General features: G+C 33.1%; 1 protein-coding gene across 4 annotated transcripts in view; it reads left to right on the forward strand.

Moving 5' to 3' along the window:
* Positions 1–25,508, forward strand: part of vib (phosphatidylinositol transfer protein vib) — a 36,618-nt gene that overhangs the window by 8,174 nt on the left and 2,936 nt on the right. Inside the window, exons 4-8 of one of the 4 annotated variants that reach the window (XM_065367363.1) lie at positions 8,666–8,765; positions 9,016–9,093; positions 21,841–21,918; positions 22,089–22,253; positions 22,343–22,464. In XM_065367363.1, coding sequence (XP_065223435.1) covers positions 8,666–8,765; positions 9,016–9,093; positions 21,841–21,918; positions 22,089–22,253; positions 22,343–22,464 — 543 coding nt within the window. Of the gene's footprint in view, positions 1–8,665; positions 8,766–9,015; positions 9,094–9,462; positions 9,544–21,840; positions 21,919–22,088; positions 22,254–22,342; positions 22,465–25,508 lie in introns of all 4 variants that reach the window. The other 3 variants (XM_065367364.1, XM_065367365.1, XM_065367366.1) reach the window with 3 other exon arrangements.

The raw sequence follows: 25,508 nt of genomic DNA on the forward strand, positions 1-25,508 counted from the left end.
CTGTTCCCTGCTCCGAGCACTGTGTTTCGAGAAGATCATTGATTGTTCTATTTAAGTTGGCGAAGTTTGTTCGGCAAGTTATTCTGCTCGGGTTGCTCGAAAGATATGCCAGAGTATGACTTTTCAACTCAAAGGTCGCGTGTAGTCTTATAAAAATCAAAATTCGGCTGGATGATTGTTATAAGTCTTCTTGTTCCATGGCTGGGAAATTGTGGTGTTTCTTGTACTTCGTACTCCTTGTTGTTTACGTTTCACTTATCAGAATTTTGCCATAATGGGAATGTTTGTACATACGTGCGGGTTGGAAAATTTTTCAGCTGTTTTATACCTAATACTTAGTACTACTCGCGTTAAAATTTATACGTGATTAAATTATTAAGTATGGGTATGTTTTTTTTGAGAATGAAAAATTCCATTTTTTGCTGAAGTTGAATGATCTCAAAATGTGTTCTTTTCGCGATTATTTTGCTCGAGTTTTCAATTTTTATTGTTTCATTAGATTTTTCTTGAAAAATTGCAACTCTCTAAATATTATGTAGAGGCAAATTTTAAAAATTTGACAGGAAATTTTATACTTCTTTTAAAATGCTTTTATCAACTCAAAGATCATTAATATAAACATAATAGTTGATTTTATGAATTTTGTTACTGATAATTACGGATATTATTGTGTTTATTAACGAGTTTTATCTAGCATGCCAATTGTCCTATAAATAAATAAGAATTTGTGAAAAACCTTCATTCATTTTCCATGAGCAACTTTTGATGCTTTCATTCTAAAATTAAAAATTTATCATGGTATTTTTTTGAAAAAAAAACTGCCCTTTTCATTTTTTTTCTCAGTCCGCTTCTACCAAAAGGTGAAAATTCCTTCTTTTGCAGGAATTTGACTTACAAAAATTTTTCGTCCTCGCTTCGCTGGAACAGAACTACATACATTCCTTTCCTCTGTTATTAATAATTTTCAAAGAACGTAATTGATTTATTTTTCAAATATCTACCTGCCTAAAGTAATTTTCAAAAAATCAGTTTACTTTTTTTGAAAATTTTTTAAAAACTCCTCAAAATCACTTTAAAATACATGTAGGTATTTTGAAGAATAAAAACTAATATGGTGTAGGTATTGTTAACACCCCCGCCTCCTACTCCCTTTCCAAAAATAGGTGTATCCGAAAACATTAGAAAAACGAAAAATTCACTTGTAAAATTTTGACTAGCCTCTCCCTCTCCCCCTCCCCCTCCCCCTCCCAAAAAAGAAAACAAGTTGCAAAATGTCTTAGTAAAGGCATTCTTGACACTCCGCCTCGAAAAAAATCTTGGAATTTCCAAAGATCAACTGAAAAAGCGAAAATTTGACGTATACTTACAATTTTGAGAAAGTTATTTTTTCAATTTTAATTTTAATATACGAGTAATTCATCCTAAATTTGGCTCTGGGTACTTCTTGAAGAAAAAAAAAATATAAAAAATGTTGATTTTATCAGAATCATTTGCGAAAGTATACCCACATTTTTAAATCTTTTCCAACGCCACACTGCTTTTTCAGCCTTATTGTCTCAGTCTGGTTTTCTGCCAGAAATGGCAAAAGTCTCGCTTTTTGTGTGATTGTCCGCAGAGTCTTGTTTCTTGCCAAAAAATGTTGAAAATTGTCGTTTCATTGCTATCATTGGTAGAGAAAATTTCAAAAATTGTCACTTTTCATTTTTTTGTCATAAACTGTCTGAAAGTATTGTTTTGTTTTTTTTTACTGAAAGTTGCAAAAAAATGTAGCTTTTTTGACTAATAATTGAAAAAATTTTAGCTTTATAAAAAAAGTGCTAAAGTGTCTCGCTTTTTTACAAAAAAAAAGGAAAATGTTATTTTTTCACAAGATCGTCAAACCCTTACTTTTTTGCTAAAAATTGTCAAAAAGTTTAGCTATTTCAAAAATTGCTAAAAAGCCTTGCTTTTTATTTAAATTTTAGTTTCATGTTCAGCCAAAAATGGCAAAAAATGTTGTCATTAGGTAGGTATAGGTTCTCATTTGTCAAAATTGCTATAAAGTCTCGAGTTTCGCTGAAAATTTGTGTTTTTAGCGAAAAATTCCAAAAAGTTCGACTCTTCCAAAAGTTGACTAAAAGTCTCGCTTTTTTACCAGAATTGGCAAACAATTCTCACTAGAGCAAAAATTTGTAAATTTTTTGGTCACTTTTTGGTTACTGTTCCGAATTTTTTTGATTGCTCAAATTACCTTTTTTCGGAAAAAAAAGTTTGTACGACAGGGTGTCTACTGGCAAGGAAAACAAGGAAAACAAGGAAATAGCAGGGATTTTACTCTAGGTAGCAAGGAAGCAGGAAAATAGCAGGGATTTTGACAATTTCTGTGTAATAGCAAGGATTTTTCAAAAAAGTTCCTCTTAAATTTCCAATTTCATAATGCATTTTCCATTTTTTTTCTTGTAATTTTTCTCATTAAATGTACCTAGTTGATTTCTACTTTTCAAATCATAAAGAAGGAGGGTCATTATGGGCATTTTCGTGCCCCTCGCTACTTCGAGACTTGAATGGCCTTTTCTCATAGGGGATGGTCCCTAGTATTAATATTAGGCGATATTTTCCCAGAAAAGCCCATAGGGGGGCTGTGGGGTGGGCCCAAAGTCGAAAATTTCAAAAATTTTTAGAACCACTGCTCGAAAATGTAAAAAATTAAAAGTAGCGAATATATGTTGCTTTAAGGGTAAGCAATGCAGCACGTAACGCTTTTTTCATTTTTGACCTTTTTGGGGGTTGTGGTGGGGGTATTTCTATTATTGAAAATTTTGAAACCCCCTTTTTTGACCCTTCCCGTCGAGCCCCGCTAATGCCCTTTTCATGGTTTATTGCTACTAGTAGTAAGTTCAATTGATATCAGTTGCAACCCCCTCACTAACTTGGCTCATATCGAAAAATTCAATTTTTGACTTTTTTTTGAGGTCCATATTTTGGGAAACCATGAAAAGCTATCGAGGTCCGGTTTGCGGCAAATATGTTGAATTTTACTTCTTAATCGACTGGCATGCTTGAATTTTTATTTCAAGTCAATTTTTGACCTCATTGTTGCAGATCACTTTTGGGGGTGGCGAACTTTGAGAACCCCTGAAAAAAGTTCTAAAGTGAATTTTTTCAAACTTTGAGCTGAAATGGTCTTAAATACATGTGTTTAACCAAGATGATATGCGAATGCGATATTTTAATACAATTTAGTCATTTTGGGTGATTTTATCAAAAAAAGTAGTGTTTTAACAACAGGCATAGCATTTCCGGCAAAAGTTCTGAAACTTCAATAACACTTCTCTCAGCCCCATTCCAACCGATTTTGAAAATTTTTCAGTATGTTATGTATATCCTTATTAGGTATCCCCACAAAAATTTTCAACCCCCTCCCCTTATATTTACCCTTCAAAATGGCGTATTTCAACTAATATTATGCTTTTTAACAATAATAAAAATAAAAATTGAGGCAGCCAAGTGTTCTGTAGAGGGGTAGATGAGTGTAGCAAAAAATCTGACGTCATATTCGTGCTCAACGGTATCTAATCATAAGAAAACTATACCCTACTCATTAATTCTTAGTTATTTTCCCTAAAATTCCCATTTTACCCCCAACCCTCCCTATGACACATTTTTACACCATTTTGAATGGTAAATATGAGGGGAGGGGGTTAAAATTTTTTGTGGGGATACCTAATAAGGATATACATAACATACTGAAAAATTTTCAAAATCGGTTGGAATGGGGCTGAGAAAAGTGTTATTGAAGTTTCAGAAAAGGGGGGCTCTCCAAAAAGGGGAGGGGGTGTGGATCTGAAACTTTCCACGCGGAAGTTTCTCAATGGTACCTACCTCCCATGCTAATATCAACTCGAACGATTTCGGTGACCATTTCACCCCTCTTAGGCGCCTATAGCCTTTATGTATTTTTCAGAGAACCCCTTCATTTGAATGGTTGCAGTTTCGCCCCTCTTGAACATACAAGGGAAGTTGATACATCATTACATCGGAAATTCGACGTAGATTCTTTTATCTAGCCACTTATTTCTCGCTAAAATGCAATGCGGGGGAGAAAATGGCGAAAAACTGATTTCGGGGGAAGTTCCACTCCCTTTGAGGGGGTTCCGGACCCCGTAGGGGCCAGGATTTTTAGTAGGTTGTTGAGGGGACCTCTGTGAAGAATATCTGCGAAAGATCGGTTTAATATTAATTTTTGCTGCAAAAATGTCTTTAATGACTGGACTACACCACGAATACACGTAGCTTAACTTTTGCCGGAAAGCTATGCCTGTTGTTAAAACACTACTTTTTTTGATAAAATCACCCAAAATGACTAAATTGTATTAAAATATCGCATTCGCATATCATCTTGGTTAAACACATGTATTTAAGACCATTTCAGCTCAAAGTTTGAAAAAATTCACTTTAGAACTTTTTTCAGGGGTTCTCAAAGTTCGCCACCCCCAAAAGTGATCTGCAACAATGAGGTCAAAAATTGACTTGAAATAAAAATTCAAGCATGCCAGTCGATTAAGAAGTAAAATTCAACATATTTGCCGCAAACCGGACCTCGATAGCTTTTCATGGTTTCCCAAAATATGGACCTCAAAAAAAAGTCAAAAATTGAATTTTTCGATATGAGCCAAGTTAGTGAGGGGGTTGCAACTGATATCAATTGAACTTACTACTAGTAGCAATAAACCATGAAAAGGGCATTAGCGGGGCTCGACGGGAAGGGTCAAAAAAGGGGGTTTCAAAATTTTCAATAATAGAAATACCCCCACCACAACCCCCAAAAAGGTCAAAAATGAAAAAAGCGTTACGTGCTGCATTGCTTACCCTTAAAGCAACATATATTCGCTACTTTTAATTATTTACATTTTCGAGCAGTGGTTCTAAAAATTTTTGAAATTTTCGACTTTGGGCCCACCCCACAGCCCCCCTATGGGCTTTTCTGGGAAAATATCGCCTAATATTAATACTAGGGACCATCCCCTATGAGAAAAGGCCATTCAAGTCTCGAAGTAGCGAGGGGCACGAAAATGCCCATAATGACCCTCCTTCTTTTCAAAAATTTTCGCCCTCTCTTCGCTCGGGCTGAATTATTTTATTTTTCTTAAATCATTTTGTTTCACAAATAGTGTTTAATTAAACAAGTCAAAAGCGAAAAGTGAAAATTGAAAAAAACATTCAAATAGAAAATAATGGTCTTATAGGTACTTCTTGAATTATTATCAATTTTCAACAGCGTTTGCCCTCACTTTGCTTTGAAATCGGAAGTTATAAAATCTCAGAGTTGTACCTCAAAAAACGCAAAATTGTATGTACGAGATGTAGCACAAAATAGCGAAAAGAGGTGGGAAATTTCTTTCAAAAACATCAAAAAGCTCGCTGCTCTTCGCCCTTCTCTTCTCGTCTTAGATTCAATTTTCAAAGTTCGAAAGCATCACAAAAACGACGAAAAAAGGTACGAATTTTTGATTTCAGTACCAAGAAAAATTTCTGTTTGTTTTCCCTTTCAAAAGGTATTTTCTGCTAATGTGACAATTAAAAAATATAGTGGGAGGGGGTGTGGTGGTAGGTATCAGGGTGGCACATTTCGCTCTACCGTTTATTGGACGCCAAAAACGCCAAGAAATTTCCTACAAAACGAGTACCTGTGCATAAGGGGGGGGGAGGGTGTCTTTTTATACTCAAATTTGAAGCAAGGAAAATGGCAAGGAAAAACAAGGAAATAGCAAGGAATTTGATTTTTCAAATCCAGTAGACACCCTGTACGAGTACTGCTTGAAGTACTTGAAAAATATTCTGCCAATGTCCTGCTTCATCATTTTGACATCTGCTTCTGCTCCATCGTAATTTGCTATCTGTAATTATTTTTCGAGAACTGACTGGAAAACCAATAATTTTTAGGGAAAACCAAATGATTTCGTTCTGAAAAACAATTAATAATAATGATGGTTTTTTTTAAATATTGATTCATAGTATCATTATGTGACTGATATTTTTCAAAAGGAACTTTTTTTATATCATTTTTTATAAACTGAAATCATATGTTTTTTTCTACAAGTTGATCGCCCCATGGATTTTACTCAATTATTATTGTGAGAAAGAGTGAGATTGGAAAAACATAATTGTTCTGAGTAACATTATTTTCATTTTAAAAGCTAGGAAACGAGCCATTTTTTGTACACGTAGTTTGTATTGTATGGTTAATTGGTTATCAAGGTGTGAGTCATATGTCGGAGTATCTATTCAAACTTTTCATTCGTTTGATACAGTCCAACTTGACTATTTACATCATCCGGCCCGAAGGACCATGTAAATAATGAAGTTGGACTGTATCAAATGTTTATTTGCAATGCTACAATTCGAATGATGCAACATAAGGTACAAAATTGACAGCTGACTCGCGCCGAACGAAAAGTGTGATTACATACTCCGACGTATGACTCACACCTTGATAACCATACAATATACAAAAATATTGAGTAAGTCTAGATACGAATACAATGTAAAATCTATCTTATCATGTAACCTCTCTTTCCTCGTTCTTACGAAACTAGCATCATGGAGCATCTGCTTTGACAGTTTTTATTTCTTTAAAATTGTTGGAATAATTTTTTTTTATGGCGTGTACATCACGAGTGATAATTTTTTTTTCACCATGAATGAGCTTGAGTTTTATGATGAGGTGAAACATGAATTCATTTTTTGACAAAAGCCAATTCTTACGAATGTTTGACAAGAAATGTGTATAGATAGGTTTTTTTGTAACTTCTTTTTTTGTGGACACGCTATAATTCTCAAGTGTTTTTTTTTTCAAATTTTTCCTTTTTTCAGTTTTTATGAAAATTTTTCGATATTTTCGAAATTTTCCAGAAAAAAATCCGTGTTCTAAAACAAGAGAAATGTTGATTCCGAAAGACCATAAGACGAACATAATTGTGATTTTCTGATTTAAAACATGAAAAAAAGTTTTGATTGCAGAAGTTGACCCATTTGATACCTATTTTAACGTATCCGTTGAGAAAGTTGAAAAAGGCCCTTTCACTCGATGAAATGTAATGACTGATGACTAATGAACTCATCACAAAAAAAAATCAAAATTTGAAAAGATTCAAAAAATAAACGAATTTTAATTTTTTTTTGCTATGAGTGTAATTTTCATCAACTTTTTCATAAAATACGTCAGAAATATGTCAAAATAAGACAATTGAATAAATTTAAACTTTTTTTGATGCTTGGAATTGGAAATTGAATTTTTTCGAATTTTGATTTTTTGTGATGAGTTCATTTCATCAGATGAAAGGGGTTTTTCAACTTTTTCAACGGATACGTAAAAATAGGGGTCAATTGGGTCCACTTCATCAATCAAAACTTTTTTTTGTGCTTTAAATCGAAAAATCGCATTTTTTTTGCAAACTTTCAATTTTTTAAAATCGATTTTACGAAATAATGCCATCCCAATTTTTTAATAATTATGTTACTCAGCATGAAAAGTTGTCTATAATATTATATTTTTTCAGAATTTTTGAGAGTCGGAACGATATGAAAAATTATGTTTTTAAATTTTCGAGCTAATTTTTTGTACGAAAAAAGTGGCAACACTGATTTTTGTGATATCACCAAAACGCTTTTCAAAATAACTATTGGAAAAAGTTCCATTTTGGTAGGTGTCGAGGTTATATCGAGTAATCCACTGCTGAAATGGATGATATTTCAAGTCCACTGAAAACTTTGACACCCCCTAGCAGCCTTTAAAAAGGAGCTGAAGGGCTGCGATTTCCTTCGGAAGGTCTTTCCACAGGATAAATTTCAAAAAAATCGCCGACCCTCCTCCCCTTTCCACTTCTTGGTCGAATTGACGTGGGATGACCCATTAGTGTTGTGAGTTGTGAGAGAATAAAAAGCTCTGCCGAATAATCCGTCAGAAGGATTTACTTAGACTTGACATCTATGAGAAGAACGAAATTTGTTCGGAAAAAAAATGTAAAATAGAATTTAAAATTTTAAAATTGCATTTTTTAAATTTAAAATCACATTTAGCAGTTCTTTTGAACCAAAAAAAGATGAAAAAAACTTTTCAAAGCAATGCTGCTCATTATTCAATAAATTTCTAATTAATTTTTCAACGTTACGTTGAATTGTTCGCTCGGGAGAATAGTAGAGAATATTGTATACGATATAAATTCTCGTGGCACGTCAAAGTCATTTGTTTTTACTCGGCAACAGTTTCCATCAATAAGGCTATTTTATCGCGATAAAAGTGATTCGGGTACCTTTTGTACGTATTATGTGTTGGTAGTTTAGCTTTTGCGGTTGTTGAAATCAAACGAGGAGGAAATTTGTTTTGATCGAAGCACGAGAGTTTATATGTAGGTATACGCGGTTAATTTCATTTGTTATTTGTCAAGAGTGGCGCGCCGCACTACCACACTTCATAACCTCGTATACTTGTGGAAGCTTTTATAGTTAATTAGACAGCCTTTTAAGTTTTAAAGGCGAAAAGAGAGAAAAAGCAGCGTGTACTTAGTCGTATATGTATTGTAGGTAGTATAGTAGTACGTACGTACGTATATAATGCATACACCAAGTGAATAGTCTGCAAACACGATGTTTATACTTATTATTTATCGTATATTTTTGTTCGCAGCAAAGTTCCCGCCTTTATTAAAATGATAGCGCCAAAAGGCTCTTTAGAAATACACGAAGAAGCATGGAACGCGTATCCGTACTGTAGAACTATTATAACGGTAATGTATTTTATACTACGTATAAGAATAGCGTGTGCTGAAAAGTCTCCCTTTCTATCGTCTGAAAAAAGGGAGGTTTTTTCCACGTCGTTATTATCTCAATTTTTTTTTTACTAGTGTATTTAATATAGAGAGTAGGTTATACCATAATAATATACTATCTCTACCTGTACCTGAGTTTCAGAAGAAGCCTTTACAATTTATACCATGCCATTCCCGAATGTGATTTTTTTCTCTCATTTGTTTATAGAATCCAAATTTTATGAAAGAGAAATTTTTTATCATTATTGAAACGTTACACGTTGGTGATCGAGGGTTTTCAGAAAACGTGAGTTGGAAAAATCAAATAACAATATGGAAAGGGGCATTTGAGGGTAAAGATGGTGAAATGCTCCTGTTCTGGGATAAAAAAAATTAATCGTGGAATATGCCTATGGGAATAATATTGGACATTGGTGTTTAATGCTTTGGAGAAAAGGGTGTTGAGGGATCCAGTTTTGCTCTTTCCTCCAGCTACATAAATAAAACTAGGTATACTTGGGGAAATTGAAGAGAATCTGCATTGGGGCTTACACTCTTATCCATTTGCTTAGCGGTTCAATTGAAAAAAAAAAAAAAGGTTTTAAATTGTCATCCCGATTTTTAGAAGTCTAATAGAATTTATACCATAAATATTCTGTGGTTTTTTTTCTCATAGCCTAATCGAAAAGTTATCACAAAAGATATTACTGTCACAATTGAGACGTTTCACATTAATGATCGAGGGTCTTCAGAAAACGTGAGTTTACAAAATCAAATAATCGTGTAAAGAAGTTTGTTTGAGGGTGAAAATGGTGAAATATGCATGTGCATGAATTTTTCTTGAAATTCTTGAGATTTAAGAATTAATCGTAACTGTACAAAGTAGAAATTCGTACAATGTCTGCATTTCTTACGTTTTCTGGAAGTGTACAACATGTGCTTTCTGGGGCCTAGCATTATTTGTCAGATTAAATTTAGGATAGATTTTTAAAACTGCCATCTTTTTTTTTTCAAAATCTCTTCTTATTTCCTTCAATTTGCAAGTTAGGCAAATCCTCCTTCCCCTTCTCAGCCAAAAATTCATCTAATTGCGTTTTCACTACAAAAATGCTTTCTTCTTCAATTCTAAAAATCGGCGAATAACATGTTTTCTCAAAGTTATTTTTTTGGTGCTCAATGAAAGCCAAAATTTTCATTTTGCGACGTTTTCCCTTTCCCTCGACTATTTGGTAAATCTGTCGTTCGTACTTTGTGTTACTGATCCTAGTTCGAAATTCTCTGCATTAACGTATCAATGTTCCAAAGTGTCTGCCAGCTCATTAAAGTCATCAAAAAGTCATATTTTTGGACAAAAATTGAACACAATTACCAGGGTGCCCACACTTTTGGAAAACCTAGAAAAGTCAGGGAATTTCAAAAATCGTTTAGTTTGGGCTTGGAACCTAACGTATTAAAAGCGTGATTTTTTTTTAATGCAAAAGAGGGGTAGTTTTAAAAGTACGACGTTTTTATTTTGAAAAAAGGGTCTGGAAAAATGAAAAATTGGTCGGGAAAACTTGGAAAAGTCGGGGAAAATCATCTCCAGAAATGAGTGAACACCCTGGTTACTGAAAATTCAAAAATTAATGTAAAAATTATTGTTAAATTGACCTCCCAGTTACTGAAAATTACCGCAAATCAGTGAAAAAATTGACATAATTGAGCAAAACATTGCAAAACTGCTTGCAAACTTGTTGAAATGCCAAAAAAAATTGTTCAAATTGGCTGAAAATCGATAAAACATTGTAACAAAATTGAGCAGAAATGTTCAGTTATGAAAAAAAAGTTTAAAATTGCGGAAATAATAGATTAAGTATTGAAATTAAATGAAATCGTGAAAAAAATCTCATACAAAGAATTACGAAAACTATAAAATTATGGTATTTTTTCATTATTTTTTCGGTATGATCAGCGCGAAAAATTGTATACCCCCCCCCCCCCCCCCCCATCAAAGTACGTAATTTGGAAAAAAAGATTTCCAAAAGTTATCAAAAGGTCATCCATTTTCACTTTTTCGATTTAGTAGACACCTTAATTAGGTACCAATGAATTTAAATTGAAAATAATTCATATCATCTATTTATGACTCATCCTGTATAGATGTTGTTTTAAATCCTATGCTGATTACTATTACCTTGCCGATAAATCCAGTTACTCATAGTGGTTGAATTTTAAACTATAATGCTTTCCTTATGGCTGAATCTGTCCATGTTTCCTTTAGACGCTCCGTCGTGCTTTGAGTCATCGAATCGCTGCTTCACAACCACCAGCTCTAGCAATAGTCAAGCCCGAAATTTCCCAGCACCAAGATCAAATGTTTCCAGGGCACAAAAGAGTGGGAGAAATTGAAAGATCGAAACTCACAAAAAGTATATCCAAGATATCTTTCAAACATTGATGTTAAATTTCAGTCCTTTGGGTAATTTGTATGGGGTGGGGCTCCCATGTAGACAGGAAATTGAAAACTTCATGTTATTAAAGGCATCTAAATCCACTTTTCTGTACATGGGAGGGAGTGCGAAGGAGTTGAAAGGTTGAAACTTCTAGGATGTCCTTCTAATGTATACCTACATTTTAAATTTCAATCCTCTAGCCGATTTTGCGGAGGATTTAGTAATTACCATACCGAATTCTAAAACTTTGTTTCTAGGAAGATTTGAGGAAGAGTTGGAAAGTTGAAACTCCACAAAACGCATATTCAGGCCATTTCCTTAAGGAACGTATCAAATTTCAGTTCTTCGAGTCAATTCGGAGGAGTAGAGACATGATACAAAATTTTTCTAGGTCGAAATACACGAAACGTATAGATTTACTCCTTTTGAATATTGTTCCGCTGATTAGTTTTGGAAGTGCACAATTTCTTATTTCTTTCTGATTGATTACTACATATTTTGACTTTTTAAAACCATTTTCAGCCTCTTCGCACCGCCTTAAAAATTTAGAATTTCTTAAAAATTAGAAAAAAAATTATTCAAAATTCGTTTGAAAATTCTTCCAAAGTGAAAAGAAATTTTTTGGGTGGAGAAGTAGGTAGTTGCGATTTGCAAAAATTAAAAGGTTGCTTCAAATTCGGTGTATGACTCGCTGTTAATGTATACTTCGCCGGAGTTTGATGGTCAAAAACTGGTTTAAATTTGAATACGTTTTTTTTCTATACAATTTCGCAGGTAATCAGCATGTTATCAGTACATTTTTTCTGTGTGATGCTCAGTTTTGAATCTAGGTTTCAAATTTTTGGTTCAAATTTTATGAAAATTCAGAAATTTGTGAAAAATGATGGCTTCAGATTTATGTATATTTAAATCTAAGGTTTAAGTTTATATTATCAGTGTTTTTTCACTTCTTCTTTCCATCTTTGCTCCACTTTCGTTATTTTCTTCTAATTTTCCTAAGAACTACTTTTTTGATCTACTCTGGTGCGTAATTTTTTCAAAATCCCTCCCCTCCCCTTCCTAAGCCCCCATTCTTATCAATTTTGCATTGATGCAGATTTTTCTCCTCAAAACAAACCATTTATAATGTACATGAAGTGAAAAGATTGATGGACAGATTTTTCTATTACCTACTAATATTTCTTTTCAAGGTATGCAAATAATGAACAATACTGATTCCACGATTGGTTTTTTTGAGCCCAGAGTAAAGACATTTTATCAGTTTTACTCTCGAATGATTTTTTTTCTTTTTCAACTTTTTTTCACTCATTTTCATTCATTCTGTTTGGTGATTGCTTTTGGTCTCGTACATATCTTTCGGTGTGTTTGTTGAATGGTTCCACTTACTTGGATGGATATTTTTCATATTATTCTGGCTATATGATATCGTCATCAAAGTGGGGTATTTTTCATCATGTGAATGTATACCTATGAAATGTACATGCATACGAAGGCTAAAAACAGGGACGTTTTAATCCGTTACACGTCGTTTCGGTTCGAATCGCGGTATTCGACCGCAAAACGCGAATCGTTGGCCTTGTCTAATGTCAAGACGACGATAATATTAACGTCGCTCTGGCTTTAGGTTACCGGACTTGTTTTATATGAATTTATACGTCGTCGGAGGGCTTGTTTTCTATATAAACTAAGTATAAAAGCGACTGGCTCATTAAGTTCGAAATTTGTAATGACTCACTCGCAGATATCGGTTTGTACAACAAGTGAATCAAAAAGTACCATACCAACACTATACCATACGAGTTGATAGCTGATTGGCGAGAGAGCGAAATGACTCTCGTTATATTATACTAGGAATCGTTTTATTAGTCGGTTGGTTTGGTAACTTGGTATGTTGTAATAAACCCGAGTTACTGAAATGCTTTCTCAAATTATGGAGTTATTCCAATTTAGCGTCGAAGAGTACAAGCAAGGCAGATGGAGAAAGGGAAGAATGTGAGATGAAATTGCAAAATCTACGTGCACCGGAAGGAAGAGCAATATCACTGTTTTACAACGCGGAGGTTTTCAGTTTGCTATGGTAAAGGGTCGTCGAATACTCGTATATTATGTGGCGAAATTGATCGAATATTCGCGAGCTACAGCATAAAATTGCAGGTATAGAAAAATTTGATAAGGAACGTATGTAGAACGAAATTAAACGCGAAAAATTGTCACTTTTTTACATTTTTTGGTCAGTATTGTGGGATGTACTCGTATATCTGTACGTGTATTGTAAATTGCAATCGAGTGTAGTAAAATTAGCGAAATATTTGCCAGCGTATCCGAATTAATGTATTAACCTTGTGTTTTCTTTAGTTTACAGTGATGGGGTTTTGAAGGTTTCAAACTATAGCATTGAACTTTCCTCGGTCTAATTTGAAGCAATTAATTGTACATACTGTTTCTTGTCTAAAATAGGAGAAATTACGGTTGGAATGACTGCAGGGAATCCGTACGATTAAATTGAAACTCGCTATCGTACATTACAATTTTCTGGTTTTGGTGGTTGCGAAAGATCAATTGCCAAATTTTTGAGTGTCTCGAAGGTAGATTAAGGATTCACTATTGTGTTGAAAAAATTCTTCGAAAAAAATAATATTGAAAAAACTTTATGTACCTACTTAATGCATTTTGTCTTTTTCTAGTTTGAAGTGGAAATATGGTAATATACTAAGAAGTTGAAAAAAATTTAAAAGAAGTCTTTCTCTAATATATGTAGATTTTGATATTAGTTTTCAAGTCAAACAGAAAAAAGTTTTGTGATATGAAAGCCTATTTTTATTATTCGATGAACTGTAAACTACGTATCATCGATTATTTAATAGGTATAAATTTTCAAATCAGACGATCAACTGTGTAATTAATCTTTCAAGTAAAATGGTTACTTTTAACGGGAAGCCAGAAAACAGAAAAGTGTTTTTATAACGACCTTTCCATTAAAAAAAAGACCCAGATTAATATACTTTTTTGTTCAACTTTCATTATGAAAGAATCAAAAATGTTGATAACTTGGTTTTGAATTATTTATTTTTATTTTCGCATCTTTTTTACCTCGATGGTGGCTTTAAAATACGAACATAGGTAAAAACTGAACGAAGGTTTCTTAGTGGACTGCTACATAAGCGGCAACTCGGCAACTTAGCAACTTCGTTTCGCGTCAGTGGAACGAAAATGATAAGAAGTTGCTCGGTTATTGGCTGGAACTAGCAACCAAATCAAAATTTTTTGATTTGGTTGCCAAGTTGCCAGTTGCTGGTTGCTAGTTGCCGCTTATGTAGCAGTCCACTTAATTAACTTGCTTTTTAATAAATTATCTTTGTATTCCCTTCGGTTTCAAAGTTAGACCACGTGTTGATTTTTTTTAGCATCTTCGAGGCCTATTTACCAACTGCCAGTTTGCTGATACAAACTGCGACACTTTTACATAGGAGAGGAAATGAGGAAGGATCGTGCTAATTTTTAAGCTTTGAAAAGTTGATACTCCAAACTTACCTGTTGTCATGGGAAAATTTTCCTATGCTTTTTTAACCTCAATTTAATACCTTTAAATCCCCATCAAATTTTACGTCGCTCATATTTCGCAATTTTTTAAATATTGGCGATTATTATGAAGTTATTAGGAATTTGTATTAAAAAAATAAGTCAAAATTCGCAATTAGCACTTTTAAGAACTGAAAAAAAAGTTCACCAGAATTTTGGAATTTTCAGACAAATTGTGAAGATTGTAAACACTACAAAGGACATGCAACATGATTTTTAAAAATTTTTCCTTGAAAATTTGACCGAAGTCCAAAATTGAGGTTGGCACGCCGTTTTGGTTGCATTATGAATAAGTGAGCTTTTTTTTCTATATAGCTTGAAACACCCTACAGTACTCTTTTTTCCAGCTTTCGAGGGAACGTTTTGAACTTACACTCTCTGATTTGAACAAAACCCAGCTAGATCGAAAGATCGTGTCTTAAAACCCCCTTGACCAAAATTTCAGATTCTGAAGTTCATTTTTGGATTTTTGACTAATTTTTGAAAATTTAAAAATGCTGTTTTAAGGGTGATTTTCAAATTTTTTCATGAAATAAAAATTATGAAAAAGTTTTTAAAACTCGTCCTTGAGCAAGATTTTTTCAAATTTTCAAGAATTTTCAAAAAAAAAATCCAAAAATGAACTTTGAGGGCTGAAAATTTGATCAGGAGAGTTTTAGGATTTATGCTCTTTCCATTTAGCTTGGTTTCGTTTAAATCCGAGAATGTCAGTTCAAATGGTTCTCTAAGTAAGCATTTGCTCATACGTATAATGAATGAAGCAATTTTTAATTCATAATATCGATAAAAAATTCCGCAAAAAGCAGTCGAGTCACAGTTCTTTTAAATCGTGTCTGTTGAGTCAACTTGAGAAGTACACAGAATAAAACGAAGGATTCGAAAAAATTATTATTCTCCTTCAAAACGATCCAAAAAAATGGTAAATTTATCCTCAAACAAGGAAAATACGTACATTTATGGTTTTATGATAGAGAAGGAAGGGTCATATTGCGTATAGACAACCCACATACTTTAGTAAATCGATTCGCAGTATTATTAATTCACATAATATACATTATAATGTCATTTTTTTTCAATCCCAATTACGTAGATTTACATTAACTGGAAAAACACTCGAACATGTCATTTATTTTGGTTACGGTTTTGCTTTGGATCATAATAAATTCGTCGATTTAACATTACGCTTCATCAAAAACAACAATTTTCAAAATATCCGGGCCATATTTTGTAATTACATAGTTGCTTTTTTACGTGTAAAACGTACTACGTAGACAAGACAACCTTCCATAGCATAGACTTTTTAAAGTAGGCGCTTCCTTATTTTCTCGATCAAAAAGCGGAAAAGTCGACCAAAAAGTTTTCAAATAAACATATTCTCAACCTTTTCTACACTATATTTACGCCTACAACAACGTGAAAAGACAGAGATGGGAAAAAAGGTAGCAAAATGAAAAAAAAAAAAAAAGGAAGAAAAAACGTAACCTAAATTTAACGCTGCAGACCACAACGTTTCAAAGTTTCTCGCCGCGGCGTTTGAAATATCGAACGTAAGCAAAATTATAATGACCTTTTACACGGCTCACGACAAGTATTACCAGATCTCTGATGATTAAACCGTTTATGTTGGTGGTTCAATGTTGTCAATTATCATTTTCGTTACGTCAAAAAATACCGTTTCGCGGAAAAACATTTTTTCAATTACAAGTTTTGGTGAAAAAATTTTCCGGTTATAAGTAGGTACTTCGTACTCGTGCGTAGGTACTGAGATTTAACGCTTGGCTACGTACTCGTAGCTGTAGTGGTCTGATTTTAATCCCTTAGGAACAATACGATAATCTGGGGTTTAATTTAAATACGTCCAAGCCCAAATTACTGGACTAGATTTTTTATTTAAAAAATGTAAGTTACTTGTGAAAAAATTTTAAAACTTCTTGCAATTTTGACATTTTTTGTAAAAAAAAAAAAAATGAAAAAATGAAAAAATAAGCGAATTTTATGAAACACGAGTACCAATGCTGGGTACAAGAACGCTACAAATGTTTACTTGGCATTTTTTTTAAATGTAATTTTCATATTTCATTCAAAGTGTTGGAAGTTTTTAAGTTGATAAAATTAAGGTAATTAAATCATCTTGGTAATGAACTGAAATCGAACGACTTGCAACCAAAATAAATAAATAAATAAATAAATGATGAATAAAACGAATATCGAATTTCAAGATTCTCAGATCTGCAAGAAGCTTGTCACCTTTTTTTTTTTTTTTTTGAAATATCTATATTTTAAAACCTTTTTCAACATGATGAGAATGTAGACAACGAGTATAGGAACACTCATGTGACCTTCGTAAAAATACGCTCAAATCTGCCATAGCTTCATTTTTACATTTTTCATGCGACTGTATGTATGAAAAATAACCCAATGACATGAAAAAAAGCACGTTTAGGGTTCAAAAGAGAGAAATCAAATCAATCTTTAACCGTTATCTTTCCTATTTTTTGAAGTCTTTAAGGCCATAATTTTGTGAGAAAATCTCTAAATAATACTTGTCCTTCGTTGAATCTTTTTACCTATTATACGAGAGAGTTTTTTCAGTGGACTACTTGATCATTCTGCTCCTCTTTTCTCTTCAGATGGAGGTCCATCAAACTTCAAAATTTGAACAAAAAATGAAACAAAATGAACAATTTTGAATCCAGACGCCAATTGGTTCATTTTAAGAGCGTATTTCAATTTTCAAGTGAGCCATTCCACACCGACGAAGACAATGAAAATTTCAAAAGCTAAAATGTTCATTTTTGGATTTTTGGAAAATTTTTGAATACTCAGAAAATATTAAAAATCAGCTACTTACTTATGATGTGGTGAATGTTCAGATTTTTCAATTTTCACCACAGTAAAATTACAAATTTCATAAAATCGAAAACTTGCATGATTTGTATGTATGTACTTCAATGAATTTTTAGAGGTAGTGATCTCAGATTTTGAATTAATTTTTTGATTTTAACCTCCTCCTCCTTTCAGTAACGTCCGCCTCAAAAATATTGAAAAAATTATAGAGACAATGTGCAGCCCTCCAAAATTTGAAAAATGATATAAAAATTGAGTAAAGGAGAAGTCGGTGGCTTTTTTCGAAAATTCGAATGCTCCTTCCCCAAATTAAAAAAAAAATCAAAAAACGAAATGAACGAAATTTTCAAAAAATTTTTGGATGAATAGAAGTTTTTTTTTTTTTTTTTTTGTTTGGGGGTGTTTATAATTACAAGATTATTACACCCGTAAGGGGGGGGGGGCTAGATTTGGTTTGTGAGGCCGATGTTTTCTACTAGGGAGATGAATATTCCTTAAAAAAGGATTTTTTCGAAAAATCCTGGCATAAAAATTGAAAATTTTTGAAGTGCAACCATTGCAGCATTTCCCTCTTTCTCAAAGTTTCCAAAAACCTTCATTTCTTGCTTAAAATTCCGAAAAATTGTAGCTTGCAAAAAAATTTTAATACAACTTGCTTTTTGCAAAAAATTGATTGCCTTTTACAAGAAATTGACAAAGCATCTCGCTTTTTACCAATTTCAGAAAAATTACTCTCTTCTCCCCAAAAATTGAGCTCTCCGAATTTGAGATTTTTTTCAAAAATTAATAAAACGTTCCGCTTTTTATCAGAAGGTTGCAGAATAGCACAACTTTTTTGCCAAAAAGTTTTGTTTTTTGCTAAAATTGTCAGTCTTTATTTTTAACAAAAATTCTATCAAGTCCTTTTTTTCCAGAAAATTTTCCAGTCTCGCCTTTTCTCAAAAATTTCCAAAAAGGCCTTTTTTGCCAAAATTGTAAAAATCGTGCATTTTGCAAATTTAGTGTCAGAAATTTTCATTTTTTAGCAAAATTGTCAAGACACCCTGCTTTTTGGTAAAATTACTTTCAGTCTTGTTTGCCTTCATAAAATCCCAAGAAGTCTCATTTTTTGCCAAGAATTACTAAAAGTTGTGTTTTTTTTGCAAAAAATTCTAAAAAGTCTCACTCCTTTTTCCACAAATTCATTCTGATGTTTCGCTTTTTTACAGACATTACGTACTAAAAATAAGCCCTTTATTCTATTTCTGAAATTGTCAAAAGTTCGTCTTTTGCCAGAAATTGCAAAATTCTCACTTTGTTGCTCTAAATACTAAATAGTCTAAATTGACAAAAAATCAGAAAACAAACTTTAGATCCTTTCTTCAAGGGGGAGGGGGTCAGGGGAGAAATTATGATAGTGCTCTGACCTACCTCTTTGGCAGAACCCACAAAATGAATTGTGAGCAAGCAAAATCGGAGAACCTAATGCCAGAAATAGAATGTGATTTTTTAGTAAAGACTGTAAAATGACCCCCGCCCCCAAACCCTGTATGGGTTTGATCACCATTATTTTTGGTTGTTTATTCTTCTACTACATTTATGGAATCGATCTTTTATACTCATTTGTGAGTTTATGATTAGGGTGCTATCGATTTGTTCGCATCTTAAATAATCGATTTAATATTTTCGATTATCGATTTTTTTTAATCGACTTTGTTCGATTTATTGATTTTTAGTAATCGGTTTTTCAATGGCAAGATTTTGGATAACTGGGGGGGGGATTTTTATCGGTACACTTGGTCGATAATCGATTTCGAGTAACAACGATTATCGATTTTTTTGAATCGACTTTTCGAATCATTGATTTTTGGTAATCGATTTTTCAGTGACAAGGTTTTGGAAAAATGGGGTAAAAATTTTTATCAGTACAATTAGTCGATAATCGATTTCGAGTAACAACGATTATCGATTTTTTTGAATCGACTTTTCGAATCATTGATTTTTGGTAATCGATTTTTCAGTGACAAGGTTTTGGAAAAATGGGGTAAAAATTTTTATCAGTACAATTAGTCGATAATCGATTTCGAGTAACAACGATTATCGATTTTTTTGAATCGACTTTCGAATCATTGATTTGTGGTAATCAATTTTTCAGTGATAAGATTTTGGAAAAATGGGGGGAAAATTTTATAAGTATAATTAGTCGATAATCGATTCAAGTAACGACGATTACCGATTTTTTGGAATCGATTTTGTTCGATTTATTGATTTTTGGTAATCGATTTTTCAGTGACAAGATTTTGGAAAGTTAGAAAAAACTTCTATCAGTACAATTAGTCGATAATCGATTCGAGTAACGATATTATCAAGTTTATTTAATCAAGTTTTCAAAATGAACTTTGTTCGATTACTCAATTTTTTTACTCATTGAATTTCGAAGACTCGATGAACAAATGCTTCTCGATTAATGTTTTACTGGTATTTTTCAATTACCTAATAATTTCTCAATGTGTTGTAATCGATTCAATCGAAAAACTGTTTTAAATTCGAAAATGCTCGACCTCAGCTTTGTAACGAGTATGGTAGCTGAAGGTAGGTACATGGTGGACCTACTTCAATTCATAAAAAGTAACGATTAATCGATTTCTATCCGCGATTCGATAATGGTCATTTTGAATTATATCGCTGTGGTATATCTGCTTGTAAAATTTTACGATGCGTAACCATATCAAAAAAACGTGGTCGATTTAATACGACGGATGGATGGGTAATTCCGTAAAATAGAATTATTACCGAGATTTTATCACAACATGTAGCGAACTGTTCATCCATTTTGAAACGGGAAACTTGATAAAATGTCATCAATTAGCATAAAATCGTAATAAAATGTACACGTATGTTTGCCTACCTTGAAAGTTCGAAGGAGCATAATTCTCTCGAAATACCAACTTTTGCTGGCGGGTCTCTTGTCTCTCTCTCTGCCTGTCTCTATGGCTCGGTGAAAATTTTTTTCATCGTCGAATATCGCAATCGATTTTTATCGAATACTTCATGTTTCTCAAGTATATATACTGTATGTACGAGTATATGATTTTATTTTTAGCTATGGTAGTTATGTAGGTTTCACTTTGAAGTGGTAAGAGAGGTGGGTAATTTTTTGCGCAGAGTTTATTAATTTTTAAGAAACCCTTTTGGGAAATTTGGAACCGCAGGAATATTTCTATTTATAGGTTGGTTTTCCAGCGTTTTTCGTTCGGTATATGCGAAGCTTTACTCGTGTACGACGGAAAAATGGTATCTCGATAATTTCGAATTGTTTTTGGCAATGGCTCGTGAAATGATAGGGAAATAAAAAACCGATTAAAATTTTATCAGTTGCCGCCTTCTTTTTTGTGTATCCGATTAATTTTCACGCGTAAATATTGTATTTGAAAATTACGTACCAAAGCGACATTGGGATATAATTAGCGATAATAGAGCGACAATCGTTACCTCATAACTTATAGTGGGTGTCGTACACAAATTTTACGATATTATTATGCCATCCTGGCTGTATAGTTTGACGGTCGTGTATACGAGAAAGACGCAATCTGGCGATTAGGGGAGTTAGTTTCGTAACGTTTATATTAATTTTTCGTCGACGAAATATTATATAGGCTGTGTGTACGAGTAGTAGGCCCATACGACGCGTATAATTACGCTTACAAATTAGTTTAACGAGATTATTCAAAGACACCGTATTAGAGGGGTTGACGATGTCGGTGTTTGTAACGGATTAATAACGTGTACCCTGTACCCCGATGGGTTTACGGGGTCGAAAAGCCAACCTTTCGAAAGGATTTTTCTTATATGTGAAAAAGCACACCGTGTATCATTTTGGATGGGGGGAGGGGGTAGAAGAAAAATATAGCTAGACGAGTCTCACTCTCACTAACAAGTCCCCATCCCCTTAGGACTTTACGTACTCTTATACCTACGAGCTAATTTTTAATTTCATTTTGTATTTTGTACGTTTTAACACATTGTGGTATTTCTTACTGTTTCTCTATCTTTACGTTTGCTTTTTTTTTTCTCTCTTTTTCTCGGTGTTTGTTTTCGGTGATTGGTTGTGTTCATTGTGGCTGATACGATTAACTCACACGCACATATATATTCTCTGTCTGTCTGCCTCTCACACACATACACATATTGATTGCCATTCCGAATCGTACATATAGAATCCCGGTTATATGAAAGAAAATTTCAAAATTGTTGTCGAGTCTTTTCATATAGCCGACAGAGGAGAACAGGAAAATGTAAGATTTTGTACACCTACGCTTGGAATAATAATATCGCTAGCGCGGTTTTCATTTTTTTTTTCATCATCTAATCGCTTTTTCATTTACGCTTATACTTTTTTTGGAAAAAGAATTTTAGTCTATTTGTACGAAGTACTCGTTATAATACTTTTCTGTCCTTAACCTAGGTTCACGAGTTGCCACAAGATAAATTAAAACAAAGAGAAATAGTTCATATTGATATTAGTAACGATACAGTCGCTCCGAATGATTATAAAAGGGATGAAGATCCGTCTTTATTCAAAAGTAAAAAAACCAACCGAGGGCCTTTGGTTGGCAATTGGATCGAAAGGGTAGGTATTTTTACTCGTGTGCGGATTTTATCGATTAGTCGAGAAGTGCGAGTGTTTGAAATTAATATTATTTTAATGGATTTTTGCAGGTGGATCCGGTTATGACCTGTTATAAATTAGTTACTGCTGAATTCAAATGGTTCGGATTGCAGACTAGAGTAGAAAATATTATTCAAAGATCAGAAAGACGGTTATTTACCACTTTCCATAGGTGAGCAAAAATGTATTACGTTTTACAATATTATTCATACTGGGTGTTCTGTTTATATGTAGTTTCCAATGATTTATTGGTTGGGGTTGCCGATATTGAGAATTTGAGGGATGGTTTTATGAAATGTCGGAAATTCATCAACAAAGTAACTTTATGTGGATTCTTATTCGAATTTGAGTTTTTTCATTCAAAATTGAGGAGGCTCACATGTAAAAATTTCAGCTGTCTAATGGCGAAATTCAAAGTCCTTAACTTTTTGAAGTTTAAAAAAGGTTTTTACGCCCCCCTCCCAAAAATGATTAATTTTCTGAAATTTTATCAAGATCATTTTCTTTGTCACATTTCATTTTGAATCTCTTTTTGAAATGAACAAGAGTAATCTCAGGTGGCAATTTCGAGGTTCAATTTTCTAATCCTACAGCCGGTTGGGTCGTTCCACGTCAATTCGATCAAGAACTGGTGAGGGGGGAGTCGGCGATTTTTTTGACATTTTTTCTGTGAAAAGATCTTCTGAAGGGATGACCAATGACGCAAATCGCAGCCCTCTAGCCCTTTTTTAAAGGCTGATAGGGGGTGTCAAAGTTTTCAGTGAACTTGAAATATCATCCATTTCAGCAGTGGATTACTCGATAACCGCGATACCTACCGAAATGGATTTTTTCCAATAGGTAGGTGTTTAGAAAGGCTTTTTGGTGATATCATAAAAATCAGTGTTGCCACTTTTTTTGTGCGAAAAATTAGCTCAAAAAGTTTCAAAACGTAGTTTTCATATCGTTCTGACTCTCAAAAATTCTGAAAAAAAATATTAAAAAATTGGGATGGCATTAGGCATTACACATGTCGTAAAGTCAATTTAAAAAAATTGAAAGTTTTCGAAAAAATGCGATTTTTTGATTTGAAACTTGAAAAAATGTTTTGACTGGTGAAGTTAACCCATTTGACCCCTATGTTTACGTATCCGTTGAGAAATATGAAAAAAACTTTCACTCGATGAAAGAAACTCATCACAAAAAAATCAAAATTCAAAAAATAAACGAATTACAATTTTTTTGCTATGAATGCGATTTTCATCAACTTTTTCTTGAAATACGTCAGAAAGAGGTCAAAATAAGACTACTGAATAAATTTAACCTTTTTTTGATGTTTGAAATTGAAAATTGAATTTTTTTTAATTTTGATTTTTTTGTAATGAGTTTTTTTCATTGAGTGAGGGGGTTTTTTCAACTTTTGCAAAGTTCGTCGCCTTAAAGGTAACGGCGATTATGTCCAAAAAAAAAAAAAAAAATACAATTTACCGCATCACTATTGAAGTTCTGATGGCTCGGAAGTCGGAACACGGACATTTCTCCGAATATCTAATTCCTCGAATCTCGTTTCCCCGAATTTACAAAATTTCCCGAACTCACAAAATTTGATAGAAAAAATTTTAAACCTTTTATATTCCAGGGAAAAATAATCGGATGTGATGTTGAAACTCTGATCGAAATTGTTCTCATAGCTCTGGAAAGGAAGGATAAAAACGACTCAGGGCGTATTTTTTGTTATCAATTTCAATTTTTTGATTAAGTGTAATGCATCCTTTTTTGGTTCCGAAAAAATATTTTTAATTTTAAAAGGTTCAATCAAATTATGATGCAAAAATCTAGCCATGATTCCACAACCCACCCTTTTTTGGAAAATTTTTGATATGCTCAACACCTGAAAACCTTTTAAAAAACACATCAAAAAAGAATGGAAACAATTTTTATGCATTCATCCACAATTAAAGTAGGTTTTTAACCCACTCTTAATTTAGAAAAACTTCCAAGTTTTGGATCAAGTACCTACCTGGAATTTTAAAAAATTTGGCAAGTTTCTTACTTTGAAGGGAAAAGCGATTCCTACATAAAATACACAAAGATGCATACAAATTGAGAAAAAAAAACCATTCGGAAGAAGAGTCGTTCGGGTAATTTTAATGCGGAGGATCGGATTCGGGGAAATGGGATTCGAGGAATTGGATTTACGGAAATGGAATTCGGAGAAATAACTGTTCCAGGAAATGTCAGTCTGGTCGAGATAATGGATTCGGGGAATTGTACCAGAATCTTTTTTTTTTCTGGGCAAAATCTCTGTTGCCTTCAAGCTGACGAGTTATAGTCGTACAATCAATTTTTTGTCATTTTTCATTATTGTTTTAATAAAAATCAAGTCCCAAAGAAGCTTTTTTTTTGTCATTTATGCTAAAAGTGGATTTTAAAAGAATTTTTAAAAATGACTAAAAAACTATTTACAAAATTGCAACTCAACTGCTCAATAATTTTTTTTTAGATCTCTAAAATACACTTTTGGTTACTCAGATTGAAATAAGGCCTTAAAGCGCTAAAGGGACCTAAAATAGGGCTAGAAGATTTCGGTGCATATTCGAATGTACCGATTAGTGGTTATCAGTAGAACCATGGGGGGTAAAAACTGTATCTGAATGTCCGTTGCAATATGACCGCGAATGTCCCAAAAAGTGTATCTGAATGTCCGTTTGGATTTCTTCGCTTACAGGGGTTTCTAAAGTGGGTCTAGGTACATCTGTTGAATATAATGTACATAATTCAACAAATTTTTCTTGGCAAATATTTCGCATTAATTAATAATCATGCTAAATTGTAGAAAGATATCATTCCTGAAACCAGGGAAATATTTTGTTAGGCAGTGGTGCCAATTTTAAAATAATTTTTGTCAATTTCAAAAATTTGAAAAAATAGTTGAAAACTTACCTGTGAAATTGTTTTGATTTTTGAAATTGAGAAAGAACATTTAGGTTTACGTTTTGAAAATTTAGAAATCATTAAAATGAATCGTACTAGCCTATAGGCAAATGTTAGATATCAGAGAAAAGGTATACCCAATAGTCATGAAATGATCTACTCGTAATTGTAAGATCAAGAAAGATATTTTAGAATTTTCTTCAGTTCTCAATCAAGATTATAGGCACATACGTTTTAAACAATTTTTTTTTTCATCTCTCCCTCTCTTCTTGGACTATAAGAACATTTCAGCTTTATAGTCAG

This window comes from Planococcus citri, chromosome 5 (assembly GCF_950023065.1).
Source record: "Planococcus citri chromosome 5, ihPlaCitr1.1, whole genome shotgun sequence".
NCBI classification, from domain to species: domain Eukaryota; kingdom Metazoa; phylum Arthropoda; class Insecta; order Hemiptera; family Pseudococcidae; genus Planococcus; species Planococcus citri.